The sequence below is a fragment of the Mustela erminea genome, chromosome 7, assembly GCF_009829155.1.
Source record: "Mustela erminea isolate mMusErm1 chromosome 7, mMusErm1.Pri, whole genome shotgun sequence".
In the NCBI taxonomy this organism is placed as follows: domain Eukaryota; kingdom Metazoa; phylum Chordata; class Mammalia; order Carnivora; family Mustelidae; genus Mustela; species Mustela erminea.
Genome location: NC_045620.1, coordinates 20,772,710 through 20,792,703, shown reverse-complemented (window position 1 = coordinate 20,792,703; position 19,994 = coordinate 20,772,710). Strand labels below are relative to the sequence as shown.

General features: G+C 55.1%; 1 protein-coding gene across 3 annotated transcripts in view; it reads right to left on the bottom strand.

Annotated features, from left to right (window-relative positions):
• Positions 1–1,023: 1,023 nt before the first annotated feature.
• KIAA1755 (KIAA1755 ortholog) overlaps positions 1,024–19,994 on the bottom strand; it is a 38,718-nt gene continuing 19,747 nt past the window's right edge. For 2 of the 3 annotated variants that reach the window (XM_032350695.1, XM_032350696.1), the window contains 10 exons: positions 18,801–18,924; positions 16,683–16,776; positions 15,730–15,816; positions 14,321–14,437; positions 12,288–12,386; positions 11,204–11,352; positions 9,052–9,190; positions 7,480–7,602; positions 6,622–6,843; positions 1,024–2,636 (listed from right to left, as the gene is read on the bottom strand). In XM_032350695.1, the coding sequence (XP_032206586.1) occupies positions 1,935–2,636; positions 6,622–6,843; positions 7,480–7,602; positions 9,052–9,190; positions 11,204–11,352; positions 12,288–12,386; positions 14,321–14,437; positions 15,730–15,816; positions 16,683–16,776; positions 18,801–18,924 (1,856 nt within the window). In that variant the 3' untranslated portion in view covers positions 1,024–1,934. Of the gene's footprint in view, positions 4,662–6,621; positions 6,844–7,479; positions 7,603–9,051; positions 9,191–11,203; positions 11,353–12,287; positions 12,387–14,320; positions 14,438–15,729; positions 15,817–16,682; positions 16,777–18,800; positions 18,925–19,994 lie in introns of all 3 variants that reach the window. The other variant, XM_032350697.1, reaches the window with a different exon arrangement.

Here is a 19,994-nt window from a genome sequence, read left to right as displayed (position 1 = left end):
TGCTGAAGCCATCTTGGGCATTGAGGTTTGTGTTACTTTCTTTGCTGAGCCGTCTCCAAAGAAACACTCGCCTTGTCCCCCTAGGCATGCTCCAGTCCCGCCTCCCTCTCTTTCCAGAGCTGAGCTGAGTACCCACCCTCTGCCCAGAGTCAGGAAAATTCCAGGGCCAGGCCCCCAGAGGCCACCTTGTTAATGCATTCTAGATGGAGATGGGGGGGGGTTCACCCTTTCCCAGCAAAATGACCTTCAGTGGAGGTGCTAGCCAGGGTTACTCAGGGTGATGTGAAAGCCTGGCAGTCTTCTAGATACTCAAGAAGAGGGGTGCCTGGGTGGCTCAGTGGGTTAAGCCCTGCTTTCGGCTCAGGTCATGATCTCAGGGTCCTGGGATCAAGCCCCACACCGGGCTCTCTGTTCAGCAGGGAGCCTGCTTCTCTCTCTCTCTCTCTGTCTGCCTCTCTGCCTACTTGTGACCTCTCTCTCTCTTTCTCTCTCTCTCTCTCTGTGGCAAATAAATAAATAGAATCTTTAGATACTCGAGAAGCAACAGGCAGGGCTAGGTAGAGAGAGATAGGTAAGGAGCTACATGATTAGGCTCACAGAAATTCCAGAAATGCTGAGGCCTAACAAAACCAGAAATAAGGGAACAAAGCAGACCTAGGCGTCAGAGGTGGGGAATCTTTTTATGACAGTCACATTGTGACCAGCAAAGAATAACTTGACCCCAAAGAAGAAGTAGGCTATTCAAGATGTTATCACCGGTCCTTACTCAAACCAAGAGGCACAAGAATGATAAGGCCACAGGGCCCCGATCAGTCCTAAATAAAAGAGTGTCAATGGGGACCCACATCAGCCTCCCTGTCAGGACCCCTCTCACTCCCGAGATTCCTTTGTCTGTGTTCTTGTTTAGTAAAACTCCACCTCATTACTCACTCTCCTTTGTCCCCAAAATTCATTCTTCAACTCCGTGGGACAAGAACTTCACTCCCCCGCTTCGCTGTGAGATCAGAGGGGCCCATTCCCCTGCTGGATGGAGATGTGGTCTCCCTGCTCTCACCCACCCCAACCACCAGCACGAGGCTAAGACACTGGGCACCAGAAGCGTTGCCTAAAGCAGGGGGAGTGGGGTGGGGACCTGGGGTGGGCGGAGTGGAATTCATAGAGTCTGAAATGGGTGGGCGGGAGAGAAGACAGAACATCAGAGGGGGAGAGGGTTTTCTCTGGAGCACCCAGGGAGAGGACCAGACCAGGAACCCTGGAGGGTGAGAGGATGGCCTTGTCGGTGGGAGGAGACCTTGAGAGGGAGAGAGAGCGATCGAGAGAGTGAGCTTTCCCTGCCCTTCCTCCTTCTGGGATTCACTTTGCCCCAGGCCGGCCCAGAGAAGAAACCGGCAGCCTTCACGGATACGGATTCACTTGACCACACACCCTTTATTCCTCCCACACTCACCTCCCTTCTCCTCCACCACTGGTTCCTGAAATCACAGCCAAATAAACAGGCACCGGGATCCCCGTCCCGGATCAGAAGCGGAGCCCGAATCCCCCCCACTTCTGGCAACTGGGTCCCGTGGGCCCCCAGGGGCAGCTTATGCACCCCTGCACTCCCGGTGGGTGTCTGGCTTGCCTGAGACTAAGACCTCTGGAAGGGTCTGTACCAACAGCTCTTTCCACCACGGGCCCCGGGGGTTGTGGAGTCGGTCCTGGGCTCCACCGTGTCCTGCTTTGCCCTCCATTCTCACTATTCTGATGGTGAGTCACGTGTTTCTAGAAGTTTCTGGGGCAGGGGAACAGGTTCAGCTTCTTCCCCTCTCCCAGCATGGTTCAAACACACAGTGAGTGCTCACGAGCCCCAGCCGGGGCTCCGAAGAAGCTCCCTCCTGTCACTGGGCCCCTCCCCAGCCACCCTCGGGGCCCGGTGCCATTGGTGGAGGTCCTAGCTAGAGGGAGGCAGGGGGACTCGTCTGGGGTGAGTCCTCCAGAGACGTCTGTGAGTCTGTCCCCTCCGAGGAGAAGCTGCCCCCAGTAGGGTGGGGGGTCTTGCTCTGCCTGAGGAGTCGCTGCCGGGAGAAGAGGGGGTCAAAGAAGGGCTCAGGGGCTGGAAACCAAAAGGGCTCCTGGGGGCCTTTGCCTTCTTCAGCCTCTATGGCCCGACCAGCTTCCTGGGGCAGAAAGCCCGCCTGCACATTTCTGTTCTGTCCCTCTCTGTGGGCCCGAGGCCAGCAGGGATTTGGTAAATGGTCCAGGCCCGGTAAGTCTGAAGGGGGCAGGCCCCACCTTCCTCTGGAAGCAACATCTCCATTCAGACCCTGGCCCTTGGGAGCTGCCCTTCTGACTTCTGGGGGTGCTGAGCGGGCCTTGGGCCCCTCTGGGCATGGGCAGTGGGCCAGGGCCTTCTTCAGAAGGGTCTGGATCTCCTCGTGCCTCACCCGGGCCTCCTCCCACAGGTCCTGGCCCAGGCCCTCCTGGCTCAGGGAGGCCACCTGCAGCCCCATGGCCGTGAGCTTCTCTGCGGGGAACTCCGAGGCCAGGCGCTGCCGGTAGCGGTCGAGACGGCGCTGGTCTCCGGGGCTGGCCCTCTGGGCCTTGCCCAGCCTGAGCTGCCTCATCAGGTCCTGGCAGTCTGTGTGAAACCAGGTCATCTGGGGGCGACAAGAGAGGAAGTTGGGGTTCAGTCTAGGAGCAGGACATAGGATAGGGAAGCCCATCTTCAAGCAGAGAGGAGGTACAGTTGGGATGAAGTCATAAGAAGCGCCCAGTCAATGCCCTGGTTTCCTGTGCGTGGCCCTGAAGGACTCTGCTGCCAGCGAAGACAACGGGTCCCCTCTCTTCCCTGAGGTAAACACACCTGCCATCAGCTAACGGGCCTCAGCCCCCTTTGGAGCCTCAGGCATGGTCTCCTCCCCTCGGGGGCCCACAAAGACTCACCCCTTGCTGGGGCTCTGCCTTTCCTTCTCAAGAAGGGGAGGTGGTACTAGCGGATCATTCGGGTTCTCGGATGGTGGGAACACTGTCTTCACCCGTTCTGAGTGCCACGGAGGGAGGCATCTCATGGGTATTTAATGAGCACCGACTGTTTGCCAAGCTCTGGGTAGCTCATGTAAGATTGCACTGAATAGTACCAGCAGCCCATTTCACAGAGGGGGAAACCAAGGCTCAGACACATGAAATCACTTGACCCAAGTCACGCGGCAAATCAGGAGGGAGCTGGGACTTGAACTCAGACGCATCCAGCTTTCCACAGATTTCTCTCTCAAGCCCGTCCTTGCACGAGGGAAACTGTTCCAGCGAGGGCAGTGCCCACACACTCACCAGCGAGACTACCAGCTGACCCAGGCCCAGGGTGGGAGTATCCATTCCGCTGGGCTTCTGCCTCATTTTGGGATTCTACTGTCCCTACTTCACCCACAAAATGTCTGCAGGCTGCAAAGGAGCCAACACGTTCCCAGCAGCTCGTGAAAAACATAATCTTTCTCTCCATTAATTTAGAAGCCGACAGCGAGCTGTTAGCTGTGGGGATTGGAGAACCGTTTTCTCCAAGGAAACCATCTTTCCGCAGATTAAGGGAACTTGTCTTTAGATAAATGGCTTCATATTCGCGGCAGCACACGGAGCTCATGGCTGGGAAAGGGCTCCATAACTCTCTGTTAGTGGCACAATTGTTTTATTATTATTTAGTGCCAAAGCTGCCGGATGCACGCTCTCAGCCTGGGGCTGAGCCCAGCCCAGGGCTGTCTTGTCTGTCTGTCCGCCTGGCTGGGACTCCATCTTCCAGGCTGGGCTGGGCAGGGATGGGCAGCACCTTTGCCACCATCTTACCAACCCTTTGGGTGTGTGGATCAGGATTCAGGCCCAGAGAGGAGCACGGGCCTGCCCAGGTCAAACAGCGAGATGGCCATGGTGGGATTCCAAGTCAGGCTCCCACCTCCTGTAGGATTTCCAGGCCTGGGGGGGGGGGGGCGTGCGGGGGGAGCTCTATCTTGCCACACGCCCCCCTTCCCCCCAGTCTTCCTTCCTCTGCCTCACTCCTCACTCTCCCTCTGGCCGCTTGACCTCTATGGGGACCTGCCCCGTCCCAGGCACCTGGGAAGGATGAGGGCACAGTCCCGGGGCTCACCTCCCTGGGGGGGTGATGAAGCCACAGGATCATTCCAGATCACAGTGAGCACCTTGAAATGAGACAAACAGGGTGACCAGAGAGATGGGCGGGGGAGGGGGGCAGACAGCCAGGCGGGAGGTGGGGGACATGTGAGCTGAGCGCTGAAGACAAGAAACCAGCAGGTCTCTCGAGGAAGAGCGAGTGAGAAGGCACAGAGTCGCCGTGAGTCTGCTCTACGGGGCTGATCTGGGCTGAAATTAGTAAGCAAGTGAGAGAAGCTGCCAGATGCCCTCAACCCGTGAGGCATTACCACCGCTCCTACTGCTACTAATGATGATCCTATCGGTGTCGATAATAACAACACCAAATTAGAATACAGCCCCGGGGGCGGGGGAGGGGAGGGTTACTTACATTTCATTTCCTCCTCTCACTACCCATCGAGGCTGGCCCCAGAGCCCGGGGACCTGGGTTGGAATCTCAGCTCTGCCACTTCCCCCTGTGTGACCCTGGAGGAGTTGTTTGACTTCTCTGTGTTTCCTCATGCATAAAATGGGCATAATCATAGCACCTGCCTCCAAAGGTGGGTGTGACAATAAGATGACACGTGAATGATAAGCAAGGCCACCACGTAACAGGAACTATAGAAGCATTGGTTACGATCACTGTTATGATTGTTATTCCTGACAAGGAGCTGAGACCCAGAGCAGTAGAGACCTCACTGAGGTCACACGGCCTGTGCGGCCTGTGCGGGCAGAAGCTGTCCCTGACTCTGAACCTCAGATGCGGCCACTGCTTGGCTCTCTCCTGTCAGCTGGGAGGAGGTCCCTTTGGTGCCACTGACCACATGCACATCCAGCGGCCCCACAGAGACAGAGAGTGGCCTGTCCTCCCTTTGCCCCAGGCGGGACTTGACCAGAGTCCCTCTTGCCGCCCTCCAAAGCATCCCGTGTTTTCTGTCTCCTGTGTACTGGGCCAGCCTGACAACTGGCCCTCCCCACACTCTGTGTGAGGGGGTGAGTCTGAGGGCACTGGGCCTGGGCCAGAACTGTGGGTTCTTGGCCCATCTGGGGTAGCCCGGGCTGTTCCCTTGTCCTCCTAAGCCTAGTTCTCCACCAAGAAAATGAGAGATTTGACTAAATGGATTTGGGAGAGGTGGGGTTGGGGGTCTTAAATCAAATCCTGCTTGGTCACTGGCCCACTGGGGAAACAGGAGCGAGAGACACTTCCGTCATTGGGCCTCCATTTACTCATCTGCAGAATGGAAACAATGTTGGCACCCCTCCCTCATAAAGATATGGTGAGATTAGGGGCACCTAGCTGGCTCAGTCAGTAGACCATGGGACCTGATCTCGGGGTGTGAGTTCGAACCCCACATTAAGCATAGAACCTACTTTTAAAAAATTAAATTAAAAAAGAACAAATAGAGATGATGAGACCAAGTCAAGCAAGGTTTGTGAAGCACTTGTCGGAGTGTCTGGCATGGAGTCCATAGTCACTAATGTGGACTCATCTCATAATAATCATATTACCATCATCATCATCATCACGCCTGTTGGAACAGGGGAATCTATTACCACCTGCCCTCGCATCTTTGGAGAAGAACAGAGAGTATCATGAATCCATCTGTGTTTAAATTCCAAATCTTCTTTTCCGCAGCTGTGTGGCCTTACACAAAGCCCTTTCCCTCTTGGGGCCTCAGTTTGCTCATCTGTAGAATGGGACCACTCAATCTTGCTTCACTGGATTACGAAGAGATGATGGACGCAAAGCAAAGGAGTTCTTCTTGCCTGATACCCCAGCACTGCCACACTCCCATCCCCCAGAGGAGCCCTACCCTCTCCTCCCCACTCCTAGCCAAACTCTGGGTTCCTGGCAAAGACTGAGACCTCTGTTCTGAGGGTCCTCAGAGTAGCCTTTTGGGCCTACCTGTTCCAACCGCCTCCCCTTCCCCAGCTCCCACCATCTGTGCAGGGCAAGGTGAGGCATGGGAAAGGCACTAGAATGGTGCCATGAGCTTGCTGTGTGACGTTGGCTAAATGACAGCCCTTCTCTGATCCTGTTTTCCCAGCTCCGCAACGGGGGGTGGGGCAAGATCCACGTTCTTGACCTGGTCTGACTACCTGCAGTCGTCCTAGTGAGCTCTCCATGGAGACGAAGTCTATGGCTTTGATTGGATTCTGGAAAACACCTGGCACCCTTCCCCTAATCCCAATGTTCAGAAGCAGGTGATTCTGAGTGTCCTCCGAGAGCTGACGTTCGGGTCGCCGGGAGGCTGCCGGGTGTAGTGGGACAAGCTGAGGTCAGAGATCAGCCAGGACTGATTTAGGGGGGTAACCTGTCCTCTCCCACCTGGCTCTCTTCCCACCTGGCTTCTCTTCTAGAAAATGCAGGTCATGCTCTCCTCCTACCCTACAGGGTTACAGAAGGAAGAGCCCAGGGCTGCACGGGGGCTGGTTGCTGTCCCCACCCCAGCTCGCCGAGGGCAGCCGAGGGCAGGGAGGGGTCCTGGCAGGTGGCCACAGGCTCACCTTCTTGCAGAAGAGGTGCAGGTGGAGCAGCGTCTCCAGGTCCGTGCGCTGCCGCTCAGCTGCCATGTAGAAGTGGGTCAGCTTCGCCTGGAAGGCCCGCTGGGTGGAAGCGAAGGCTGCCAGCTCCGGGAACTCTGCTCCTCCCGCCGCGCTGCTTCCTCTGGCTGCGGCTCCCAGCTCAGCCGCCTGCTTGGACAGCTCCAGGCCACGGCGGTACTGGGCCTGAGTGGGGAGAGGAGGGGGTCCACTCAGTTCCCGTCCTAGCCGAGGCCTCTTCCGGAGGTCAGGAACCTCCACTGTCCGGCCGCTGGGTGGTGACACTTGCCAGACCTCTGTTGCCTCATCTGTAAAATGGGGCCAGGCCTCTGCCTCAGCAGCCCACTTGCCTCACTGGGACTCTGCTTAGAGTCATCTCCTTCTGGAAAACTTCCCTGACCCAGGGTCTGGGTTTGGGGCTCCTGCTGCACGTCTCCACATGTGTCCCCCAGTCCTTGCTGGCCTAGGAACTCCCTGAGAACTGAAAGGGGCTGAACTAGGGTCCAGTACATCAAGGATACAAATTCCTTGCCCTGACCTCCGAGTCTCACTGAATAGGTCTCGGGTGGGACTCTGGAATCTGCATTTAATGAAATCTTCCAGGGATTCTGAGAGAGGTTTTTTGGTCTAGTGATGATCCTGGAAGGCTTCCTGGAGGAGATAGCATCTAAGCTGAACCCTCTGTGATCTCAGCTGGTCTTTTCACTATCTCTGGAAGTTTCACTGTGCTCTCCAACCTCCACACCTTTGCCCCAGCCATGCCCTCCTCCTCCACTGCCCTCTCCATGTGCCCTGGTCCTGCTCCCAGTCTTAGGAACGCACTGCAGCCTGGAGAAAGAAGTCCTCAAACTCCATGTGAGCCTTCTCCACGGTCTCCAAGCTTCTGTCTTTGGGGGTCAGCGCTTGCAGGCACCGGCTCCCCTCCTGCTCCATCCAGTTGCTGACCTAGGGCAGGGGAGGGAAGTTTGGACATGGTGGGGGACCTGGGGGATGTCTCTTAGCTGGTTCCCCAACTCCCTTGGAGATGGGGATCTTCTCGTCCTCAGTTTTTCAGTGGCTGGACCTGTGCCCACTGGCCTAGACTGACACCATCCCAGGTCTGGGCAGGAGCAACAGCTTGGGGAGGTTGGGTGCATTGTCACGTTCTTCAGCTACCTGAAGGGAAAGAGAGCCTGGGTGACTCAGTCAGTTAAGCATTTACCCCTGGCTCAGGTCATGATCACATAGCCCCAGGACTGAGCCCTGCCTTGGGCACCCTGTTAGGCAGAAAGTCTACTTCTCCTTCTTCCTCTGCCTGTCCCCTTGATCCTTCTCTTTTGCTAACTCCGTCTCTTGCTCAAATAAATTAAGTTAAATTAATTACATTAAATTAAATTAAATCAAAACAAATACCTAAAGGGGAGAATACTCCCCGAAGGGGACCCCAGAGGGCATCTGGCCTGGCCAGCTTCATGCACACTTGTTTGAACCAAGTCACAGGGTAGCAAATTTTGCTTAGTCTAACCACTTGCTGGCACCAATCATAGAAGAGGCGGCCTTGAGAGTAGTGAGCTCCCCACCCTCAGAGGTGTACAAACAGTGCCAGAGGAAAAGCTGCCTTCTGTGGAGTAAGGTGCATGGGTGCTATGAAGTAAGGTGCTATGTACTCAGTGTATCAACTGGGCAATTCACTTCCCCTTTCTGGGCCTCAACTTATTCAGGGGAAAAATGGGGCAGACATGAGGAATCAGCAAGGGACAGCGGCTCTCCAACCCCTGAGCAAAAGTCCCCTTCTGATTCTGGGATGCCTTCAAGAGTATGTATTCACTCATTTTATCCTCAAAAAGCCCAGCACAGCAGGCACTTACATTATTCCCCACTGAACAGATGGGGAAACTGAGGCAGCGAACAGTGCAATAACCTGCCTAGGGTCATCATCAGTGGCTGGAGCCAGGATTAGCGCCCACGCTGTCTGCATGCTTCACAGCTCCAGCCTGGAGGGGTGCACTGGCTCGAGACCCCGGCAGTCAGAGCAGCAATGCCAGGGGCAGGCTCCGGGATCCCCAGGTGTGTGACCACAGGCAGGTGATGTCATGTCTCCCAGCCTCCGCATCCTCATCAATGAGTGGGAGGAATCCCGGCATCCTCCCACATCCCTGGCAAGGGATGGGTTGGAAAATCCTGGTAGGTGCAGAGGCTCTGGCCCAGGGCTTGGCGGGGTAGGGCTTTGGTGGGGGGGGGTTATGCCTTCACACGTCCGGCACCTAGAGAATGCCATGTCACGGCCATGTCACTGGAGGCCCGCCTGGCATTGAAGAATGGCCAGCCTTGTGTCCTTATGCCAGAGCAGAGTGCCTGCTGGGGCAGGACCTGGGGCAGGGTTTTCTCTGCAGCGAAGCCAGCCTCCCCTTTCACCTGGAGGATGGCAGCTTCCAGACGGCCCAGGCGGATCCGGAGCTCCAGCCTCCCCAGGAGATGGTTGGATGCACTGACTAGGACATGCAGCCGCTCATCCACGAGGCCGTACAAGGCGACAGCTTCAGCCAGATGGCTCCTGGGAGGCAGAAGAGAGGGAAAAGGGGCCCCAGATGTTCCTCCCCACCAGTACCCGCCTGCAACCTCCCACCAATTCCATGGTTCTGGCCTGGGGATTCCAGCTGCTGAGTTGCTGTGTGACCTTTGATAGGTCCCTATACCTCTCTGGACCTCAGACTTGGCCTTCCAAGGGACTGGGAAGACCAGAGGACACAGCAGGAAAGCAAATGACCCCTTCCCCTTCCCCGGGAGGATATGAAGTGGACTGGACAGATCTGGGTTCAAATCTTCACACACACCCCAAGCCGCGGAATCAGACTGAGTGCGGCGTGGACATCAGTGCTTTCTAAAGCTTCTTGGACAGTTCCGGGGGCAGTGAAGGCTGAGAAACAGCCCTCACACACTCAAACCTCCTAACACAGTGCCCAGCACACAGTGTGCGTTAGCGCTTATTACTTCTATTGTAAAGATGGTGAGTGGGCGTAACACACCCTTGTAGCCCAGCCTCCATTTTACAGATAGGAAAACTGCGGTCCAGAGAGAGGAACAGACTCTCATGCATGGCATTCTGTATTGAAACCTGGTGTGCAGCTTTTTAAATATTGTCAAAGCCAGTAAGACATAAGTGAAGGGACGCAGACGGGAGTGAGGCGTGGTAACACTGCGGGGAGGGGAGGAACACCCCTCAAATCCTACCCCAACCTCTTCTGACCTATGGGGTCTTAACTTGAGAAGGAAAAAGGAAAACAATGCTTTGGAAGGAAAGCCTGCTATCCTTGCTCTGGGCCTCCTCAACGGACGGCAGCTTCCCACAGATCGCTGCCCTTCCAGGAAGGGATGAGGGCCCAGGGTCGGTGGTGCTCCCGCTGGAAAATACCAGCCTGCCTGGAGGGACAGAGAGAGGAAGGGGGGGGCGTGAGGGCGGACCGGGAGCTGCAGGGTCCTCCCCACAGAACAAGTAGGCTCAGCGGCTCATGTGGGACCACAGCGCCCCCTGGTGGAACTTCTGGGAGCCAACAGTCTGGAGAGGCCCACGGAGGACAGAGGAGCCAGGGAACCAGCCAGGGAGGTGGGGTCATGCTGGGAAGGACAGTGCCAGCCCCACCAAGCCGTGTGAGGGGCAGGGAGATGGCTCCAGCCCAGCACCAGGCCCCACATCAGCGTGAATCTGTCTGTGGCTGCAGTTCAAGGTGACAGGTTCAGGCTGCCTGGGTTGAAGTCCGGACCCCGGTACAGGTCAGCTGTGTGATCCTGGGAAAGTCACTCAACCTCCCTCTGGGCCTCAGGCCCCTCCTTTGTAAAAGGAGGGTAATGCTAGATTCCTCCTAGTGGGAATTAAACAAGTTAATATTTGCAAAGCCCTTAGGACAGGGCTGTGCTCATACTAAGTACTATTCAGGTGTTGGTTAAATAAACAAATGATTCTTGGAAGCTTGTGTAAACTTTGTAATTGTGTTTGTTCTAATGGAGATAAAATAGCTCCAATTACTGACGGATTTAATTACTGACTTGCACCCCCCACCCCGAAATGTAAGCAAACCAGTACTTTCCAGGAATATGTGTCTGTTGTTCTGTGGCTCTGACACCACTGATGGCACCTAAGGTTCTCTGAGCGGGGCTGAGGAGCCCACCAGGGAAGGCGGGCCGTGCCGTTAGAGCATTTCCCTGAGCCTCGGCCTCCCATCGGCCAAATGAGGATGGTACGGCCCTCACGAGGTTCTTCTGGGGAATTAACAAGATGGACCCTTGAAGGGACGCAGCCTAGTGTCTTAGAAAGTCAGAGAAAGTGCTCGAGGGTGACCAGAAGTGAGCAGGGGCTGTCTTTGGACACCTACCTGGGCTGAGGATGGCCAGGGCTGAAGGAGAGGCAGCAAAGAAGGGACGGGGACCTTACCAAAGCCTCAGCCCAGGATATGAGCCCTGCAAATGCCCCCATCCTAGATGTCCTTAGGGCCCGATTGGTGGGTCCCCAGCTCCAAGCCCCCAGGGCCAGGGAACAAAGGTGGGTGAGGAAAACCCTGGCTGTTCATACCTGACATCGGGGTTGGAATCCAGCCTACCAGCTTCCTGCCGCAGCTTGGCCAGAGTGGCTCCCCCTTCCCGCTGGAGGCCCAGCAGGCCTGGGTCCCTCAGCACGGCCTCCATCAGCTCCTTGGACTTGCTCAGACACCTGGAGGCCTCCTGTCAGTGTAGGGAGGTGGCCTGAGGCGCAATCCCCACTCTCGCTCTACAGCCTTCCAGGGCTCCCCACACCCAGTTCGTGCCTGAGTCCCCCAGTTTGGTATTCAAGGTCCTGCAGAAAGTCTATCCTTTCTATCTCTAAAACATCTCCTCCAACCATGCTTCCTCTCGTCACCATGGCAACCTCACTGGTCCAACCGCCTCATCTCTGTGGGACACTCAGCCCAGCCTCTTCACTGGTCTCCCGGCAGCTCGCTGGCTTCCTCTGTTCTCCATATGGCAGCTGGAAGGATCTCAGAGGGCCAAGGCGTTCATCCTGCTGCTCAGAATCTCCGAGGCTTCTCTGGCAGCTTAGAGTCCCAGCCCAGCCCAACTCCTTGATCCAGCCTCCGTGGGGTTAGAAGATCCTCCTGTTGTTCTGTTCCTCTCCTACCCTGCTCCCACCGCTCTGCTCTACATCAGCCTCCATGCTCTTCTAGAACATACCAGAACAATCCCCCCTCAGCACCTTGGCGCATATTTGCCCTCCACCTGGCACAGTCCCCCTCCTGTTCCCATCGCCGGCCCCTTGTCATTCTCAGGAGTCTGCTTAAATACCATCTCTTTACGGAGGCCCCCCCTCTTTCCCTATGGTTCTCGATCTTTCTTGGCCTTTGGCACACTTTGTAGCTACATATCCATTTCTTTGTTTGCTTTTTAAAGGACTGCCTCTAGCACTGCACCCACAACACCCTCCAAAGGCAGGGACTAGTCGTTTTGCCCCAGGCTGGGGTCCCCAGGGCGTGATACACAGCGAGTGGCCTATAAATATTAGTCCAATGAATGAATGAAAAAGGGGGATGGTTATGCCCAGCATGCTGTCCCCTTCACTGAGCCCCTTGGTCCACGGAATCTGGGGTACAGAGGGGCTTCCCCACCCCATGAACCTGGCTCACCTGCACCCCTCCAGGGGGCTCGCTCTTCTCAATCTGGTTGATGGAAGCCTTTAGCAAGGAGGCAGCCCGGTGGAGGTCAGCAAGGAAAGGGTCCAACTTCTGCATGATGGAAGACCAGAGCCGGGGTGTCAGCCTGGGCCCCCAAGGAGGGCGCCAGGGGGACCCAGGGCAGGCATCAAGCAATGGTTCTCAAACTTGAGCTGCATCAGAATCACCTGGAGGGATGGTCAAAATCCAGACTGCTGAGCCCCACTCCTGAGTTCTTTATTGAATTCTTTCAAGTGGGGCCTGAGAAGGTACATCCCTAGTAAGTTCCCAGGTGGTGCTGATACTGCTGGTCCAGGGACCACACTTTGAGAATCACTTGGGCTGGGAAGGAGAGAGGGAGAGGAAAGAAGACCCAAGGTATCCTCTGGGGGAAGGGGCAGGAGCAGATGTGGGAGGGCAGAGATAGGGGACATCCTCTGCTGGGTCCCCCTTCAGCCCAGCTCCACCACTGACAGGCTGTGAGACCTTGGGCAAGTTGCCTAACCTCTCTGTGCCTCTACTTCCTCCTCTATAAAATGGGTTCGCAGTCGTCCCTACCTTACAGGCTTGTAGGAGGATGAAACGGGTTCATGTGGGTGAGGCACTTAGTGTCTTAGCCATCATTATCATTAGTTTTATATTCTGGGACTATGGGCTAGATTTCATGAAAATAGAGTTCAAAGACCACTGGATTCATCAGAGGGGAATTGGGGGCCGGTGAAATGAATAGGAAAGGAGATCGTTCAATATATATACACCCTTCAGCAGCATTTTTGAATTTTGAACCCACTCTGCCTTTTCAAAAATGGGGACAGGTTCAACAGGAGAGGACCCAGCCCCCAAACAAGTAAACAAACCACTGCACGCGACGGTCAGTGGGGACCAGCGGTTCTCACCGGGGGGTGATTTCGTCCCCCAGGGGACATCAGGCAATGCTTGGAGATGTTTTCGGTTGTTGTAATTTGCAAGGTGCCCCTGTCAGAGTGGGTAGTGGCCAGGGACAGTACAAATCATGCCACAATGCACAAGAGAGCTCCCCCCAAAAAGAGAATTATCCAGTCCCAAATGTGAACAGTGCCAAGGATGAGCAGTAGGGAAAGTCAAGGGCGACATTTATGGGCACTGGTTTCCGTGTGATTTAAGCCTGGAATCTTCTGTGTGTTGTTGTGCTAGTCCCTCCCCACCACCACAGACACAGATCATCCTGTGTGTTCTCATGTGTTAAACTGGACATGAAATGCCCCCTCTGGGGTTGTGCTGAGGAGAGGCTGAGATCCTGAGGGGAAGGAGCCCAGTGCGGGCTGTTTCCTGATCTTCCTCTCTCAGAAGGGAACATGTCTGCCTCCCCTGCCAGCCCCTGAGCTCTCTGAGTTGTGCAAGGCCCAGAACAAATGTCTGCTGATGTCTTTTCAGTTAACAACAGACACAGCTCTGTGTATACACCAGCCACTCTTCCAAGCTCTTCACCCGCATTAACTCAATTAATCTTCACAACACCCCCCCTCGGAAACAACTATCTTTACCCCCCCTCCCCAATTTTGGACTAAAAGAAAAGGACTCAGAGAAGGTAGGTAACTTACTCAAGGTCACACAGCAGAGTGGGGAATGAAACCCAGGCACTTTGGGCCCAGAGCCTCAGCTCTTTTTTTTTTTTTTTTTTAAAGATTTTATTTATTTATTTGAGAGAGAGACAGTGAGAGAGAACATGAGCAAGGAGAAGGTCAGAGAGAGAAGCAGACTCCCCGTGGAGCTGGGAGTCCGATGTGGGACTCGATCCCGGGACTCCGGGATCATGACCTGAGCCGAAGGCAGTCGTCCAACCAACTGAGCCACCCAGGTGTCCCGAGAGCCTCAGCTCTTAATCACCACCCTCTGAACCCTCATCATAAATGTTTGTTGAATGTCTGGTTTGGAACCTGACAGGGTCGCTGGATCCCTGAAGCAAGAGTATGAAGGGAGGAAGAGGAGGAGCCTGGGTTGGGGGTAGAGGCTGTGAGGGCGGGCACCTGGAAGAATTGCACCCACTCGCAGTGGCAGTAGGGGAGGGAGCCCTCCAGGGCTGGGGGCAGCTGGCTGGGGTCCACGTGGTGGCCGAGAGCCTTCAGTGAGGTCACCACCTCTACCTGCAGATCAAAGAAGTCAGTCAGGAGGACTGGAGGATTCTGGGTGGGGACATATGTTTGAGAAAAGCCTGCCAGATCCCCGTCCTAACACTGCTCTACCCGTCACAGGGAAGGCTGGCCCTGGCTTTAAGAGTTGCTTTCTGGACCAAGGATCTTCTCTGGAAAGTCTGAGAAATCAACATTAAGAATGCGATCCTGGCTAAGAAATGGCACATCAAAGCACTTAACATACTCCACCTCTTAGCCTGTGCCCAGGCAGACATCACTAATCAATCACAGCACTGGCTCCCTCTAAGCCAGGCTCTTTCCCAGCACAGCTCTCCAGGCCATCACACAAATTGATTGATGCTGACTCTTTTCTTGTAACTTCTTTGGAATCCTTGTACTGTCCTCTGACAACCCACCAAGGTGCTGTCTCCTTCTTGGGGCTGATGAAAAAGTTCAGCAAATCTGAAATGTCCTCTAAGACATGGAGGAGGGACGAAGTGGCTGCTTCTCCTGGGCACTAAAGATGAATGTTTATGCCAGGCCCAGCTCCAGATACCTAAGCTTGGGATCGGGTGGACTCAGTTTTTTTTTGGACCCATCTGCTCTCCTTGGCACTCAAAGTGTGGTCCACGGACCAGCAGCCTCAGCACCACCTAGGGGCTCCTAGAGATGCGAATCCCACGCCCCATCCAGAACTCCTTCATTGGAACCTGCACTTTGACAAGGTCCCTCAAGGGATTCGCTGGTCCATAAAAGCATGAAATGCACATCTTGGCCCACAGTGTGTCTCTTTACCGATGAGGAGAAAGAGAAAGCAGGCTTTTAAAACCATTTCCAGAAACAAGGCAGAGGGCAGGGTGCCCACACCATGATTGTAATACATGCACCAATTAAAGAAAATGGCAGGCCTCTTTCCTGCAAAGCCCTAAATGATCTGAACCCGAGGTGCTGAGAAACCCAAGGGAGGGGGAAGGCAGGAAGATTGGGGCCGCAATATGCCTCTGGCTTGCTGCGTGGCCTTGGGCCTCAGTTTCCCCATCTGAAAAAAGGGAAGGAGGGGTCCAGGAGATGAAGCTTTTTAAATAGTCTTCATGCCATTGCAGGTCCGTCATGAGCCAGGAGCTGCTGGCATTGCCAGAGAGGGAGAACTGTATGGTTTGGAAGCACCTGCCGGAGAGGCTGGGGCTCAAAGTTGTAGCACCTGGCCTTGTACTTGCTGACCTCCACTAGGCTGACCTTGAACTTGTTAACCTTCCTTAGCTGCTGAATTCTGCACCCCAGCTCAGTTCAGCTCCCCCACTCACCTGGATGTCAGGCAGCATCCCCGGCTGGAGAGCAGCCTCCTCGTCCCCCAGGTAGAGCACAGCACCCATGGAGGTTGGAGCCAGAGCCTGTCAGAGAGAATCACTTCAGGGGGGCTCTGCCTAGACCTTCACTGAGCCCCCTGCTAAGATTCAGGCAAACAGGGTGGGTGGGGCTTGGCGGGGGGATGTGTAGGTGGGATGTTTGGAGGGTGAGTCATTGGGAGTCAACAGAACAGCAGGTCCAGGCTGTGTTACAAACGTCCTAGATGACCCATCCCCACTGGGCCTCAGTTTCCCCATTATAAAGTGAGGAGGAGAAGGAAGAAGAGATCAGACCATCAGGTAAGCACATGCCAACCTTCCACTTCCTCTGTTGCCTAACCCACTGACTTAGGAACCTCTTCCTCCGGCATTCTACGCTCATGAGGTTCAGGGGACCCAAGTCTAAGCCGATCAGTGTGCCGCATTCCCCTGGCCATGGAGATTGGTTGGGGGATGGCCACCTGAGCTAAGGAGACAGAAGGAAACTTGCTGGGACCCCTGGGAAGAGAATCTCTCACTCTGTCCTACCGGATTTAAATGAAAGACTATGGGAAGTGAAAGCTGTTGGGAACCAGAGAGCCACCAAGGCAGGGAGCCTGGCTGAGAACAGCGCCCTCCCAGGAGAAACTGGCCGGAAGTGCAGAGACAGGAAAGGGATCTTGGAGACAATATTTGAGCCCCTGAATCAAGCCATACTTGGAAGTTGGATCTAATTTCCGGATTGTCAAGTCAAATGAACCAATGAACTCCCTCTCTCTTCGGCCTCTTTGGGCTGGGATTTCTGTACTGTAATTAAGAGTGTCTGCCTGGCGTTCCTGGTTCCAGTTCTCAGCCCCCTGGCTCCATGAGCACCACAAGTCCCCTGGAGCTCCCAACACTTGCTAGGCTGAGGCTGTCCACTGCCCACTCACCTGGGTGGCCTGCAGGGCACTGACCAGACCAGGATGCGGGGGCTGTTTCCTGGCATCAATCACAACAGCCAGCCCCTTGGTTTTATCTTCAGGCCTGTGGGTGGTAAAGAGAGTTGGCAATCTTGCTGGATGAACCAGGCTTTCTAGGGGGAAGGACCTATGGGGGCGGAGGGACTGGCTTCCAGGAGCCTTGATTTATTGGTGAACTCTTCCTCCTATAAGACCAACTAACTGCCAACGCCCACCCCACTCCAGGAAGCCCTCCATGATCTCTCTCCAGGTGGAGTCCATTGCTTCCTCTTCGGTGTTCCCACAGTACCTCCCACAGCCCTCTCTCACACCCTATAAGCCACTGTCTGCACTGCAGTGGACCATCGTCCAGCATTGAACCCATCCTTTCCCCGTGGGCAGAGCTCTCGCTTTCTTCAGGAATCCCACGTTTGGTTCGGGAATCCCATGCCCTCTGTATAACAGGTCCCCCAGGGACTGGTTTCTGATTGGTTGAGGCCAGCAACCATGGGGGCACTTCTGGGAAAGAAAGGTTCTCCTTTACCAGTTTCCTCCTAAGAGCTAGAAAACGGAGACCAAGAAAGTTACATTTCCTTATCAGTTAAGACATTTTGAACTGAGATTTGTTGCTCGCAGCCCGAACACCCTCAGTGGTTCCCGGTGTACGTTTCGGTGATGACCTTAGGATTTCCCAAATTGGCTCAGTTGTCAGGACTTGTTAAAATAATCGGTTCGTCACCCCCGCCCCTGCGCCATCCCCCCAGCAGATCCAGGGTGGGGCAGGGAGGCTGTGCAGTTCCAAGTGCCCTTGGCCGTCCTCATGATCAGGCAGGTTGGAAAAATAACCCCCCCCCCCGGGAACGCCAAGCCTGAAGTCCAGCGAGTTCACAGAAAAAATGGAGGCGGCCAGTGTGGTGGTGGACTTGTGGTATACAGTGTCTGGAACCTGGACAAGTTGTTCCATCTTGCTGAGAGTCCATTTTCCCATCTGTAATGGGGATCATAGTGCTGACCCCGTGAGGCCGGCTGTGGTGAGGACTGATGAATTCATTGGAGTGAGGCACTCAGTGACTGTGCAGGGTAAGAGGAACATAAATGTCTGCTTTTGTCATGACCCTAGAAGGGGAAACTGAGGCACAGAGTGGCAACATGGCAGACAGTGAGAAGAGGTCCCGCACCTCGCCTGCCTCCTGCTGCTCATGCTGGGAGAGCCGTTTGCTTCCACACAGGCCTAGCCACCAACCTGGGGGGCAGGCCCCGATGCGAGAAGCGTCTGAGTCTCTAGCGTGGCCTAGCGTGAAGCTGGGGCCAGGACTCCACAGTTTACATTGGTCCCCAGAGTCCACTTGGTCATCCCTTTTTTTTAAGTGACACTCAGAGAGGGGAGGTTACTGCCCCAAGGTCACACAGCAAATTGGTGGGATTCCAGGACTCTGTCTAACACACTGACCACTTCTCAGCATGAAAAAAGTGCGTCCCATCTCCCCCTCAGGCCAGAACAGTCACACCACCTTGGAGAAGACAAAGAAAAATCTTAATGGCCAGCAAGTGGCCATGATAGCTCCCACGGGGTAGAGCGTATGGAGAAGGTTCCAAAGGGTTCCGCCAGTCCTTCCATCCCCTACCCCTAACCACACAGCCTCTAGGTTGGGTTGGGGTCTCTAGCACAGTCCTGAACAAACACCACCTCTGAGACCCTCCTGGCTGGGGGCTGGAAGGCTGAGGAAAGGATGGAGGCTTTCCCCAGCCAGTCCAACCTGAAGTCACGCAGGTGCGGGAGTAGAGGTCTTAGAAATCAGCCTGGATCACCCACTAATCGTCATCAATCTACATCACCCCCGTTCTCTTCACCACACTGATGCTCCTAAGAGTTGCTCATCCATGCTCTGCTCCTCGCACGCCATCCATCTCCCGCAATCTGGGAACCCCCTGATGGCAGGGACTAAGTCTGTCCTGCTCCCCCCTCCCCCCAGCATCTGGCTTGGGACTGGCTCTGGGAACAGATGACTGGGTGGAAGGGCATGGTGTCTGCCCATTCAGTGCCCAGCCCGGGACTCTGGGCCAAGAAGTCAAAAGGGGACAGAGTGGCCAGCTGGCCCAGCCCCTTACCTGGGGACAGTGCACAGGTAGGAAAGCAGCTTGGTGACTTCTGAGCTTGTGCACCACGGTGCCTCCCAGGCCCCCTCAGTGGTTGACACCAGAAGCAGGGGCCTCCCTGCCCTGTCCCGACCACCTGGAGAAGGGAGGACACAGGTGAGCAGTGAGAACCCCAGGTCTCTCCACCTCGGATGTCCTTTCTCTCCTCCCTCGGCCACTCTGAACTCTGAGTCGGCCTTCAAGACCCAGCTCAATAGCCACTTCCTCAGAAAGCTGTCTTTGACTCCGCCCTCCATTCTGGACTCCCTCGTTCTGGACTCCCTTCTGCACAGGGCACTCTGGGACGCACAGCTCAGGGACTCGACTTTGGAGGCACGTGGATGGGTTCAAGTATCAGCCTGGCACTGACTCACTGTGTGTCCTTGGGCTAGTCGCTGGGCCTCTGAGCCTGTTTCCTCATCTGTTAAATGGGGAGCATAAAATGTGGAGCTTACTAGGTCATTTCGAGGGCTAAATGAGATGGTCCTGAGAAACACACGGAGCCACGGGCTCAGTGACAACCACTGTTACACGGAACATCGCCTCTGTCCTCATCTCTGCCCCCGGCCCAGGGCTGCCAGCTCACGCTTCATTCTTGCAGACTTTTACCCATGGGTTCTGTAGACTGTTTCCCGTTCCAGGAATCAGGGCTGCCTGGCCCACTGTCCCCAAGGGGCTGAGAGTCTGAGGCCCAGGGAGTCAGCGGAGCCTAGCTGCACGGTGGTGAGGGGAGAGCACAGAGGAAGGAAAGAGGCTCAGGCCTCTGGAAACTGGGCCTGCCTCACACCCTGGGCCTGGAGCCCTGCCCTCCAGAGTCACCTCACGCAGAACCAACTTGTAACAGCCACCGTCCGCTCCACATGGGCACGACCTTCTACAGTATGTAAGCATGCAAGACCCTTTATGGCTCAGGAAGTCTTAGAGACAAGCTTAACAGCCTTCATAAGTGCTGTCTCACACAGGGGTGCAGACCTTCTAGAACAGTCTTTCCTTCATGCACATTTGCAAATTTGACATAATCATAAAAGATGTCCGACCGTGTGTGTCTAACTTTAGATCCTCTTGAGATCATGGGTTGGATTTTTCTTTTCCCTGTGATACTCATTTATAAATTTCAAAAGGAAAAGAATTTCACTGGGGACAATATGGGAAATTTGAATATGAACT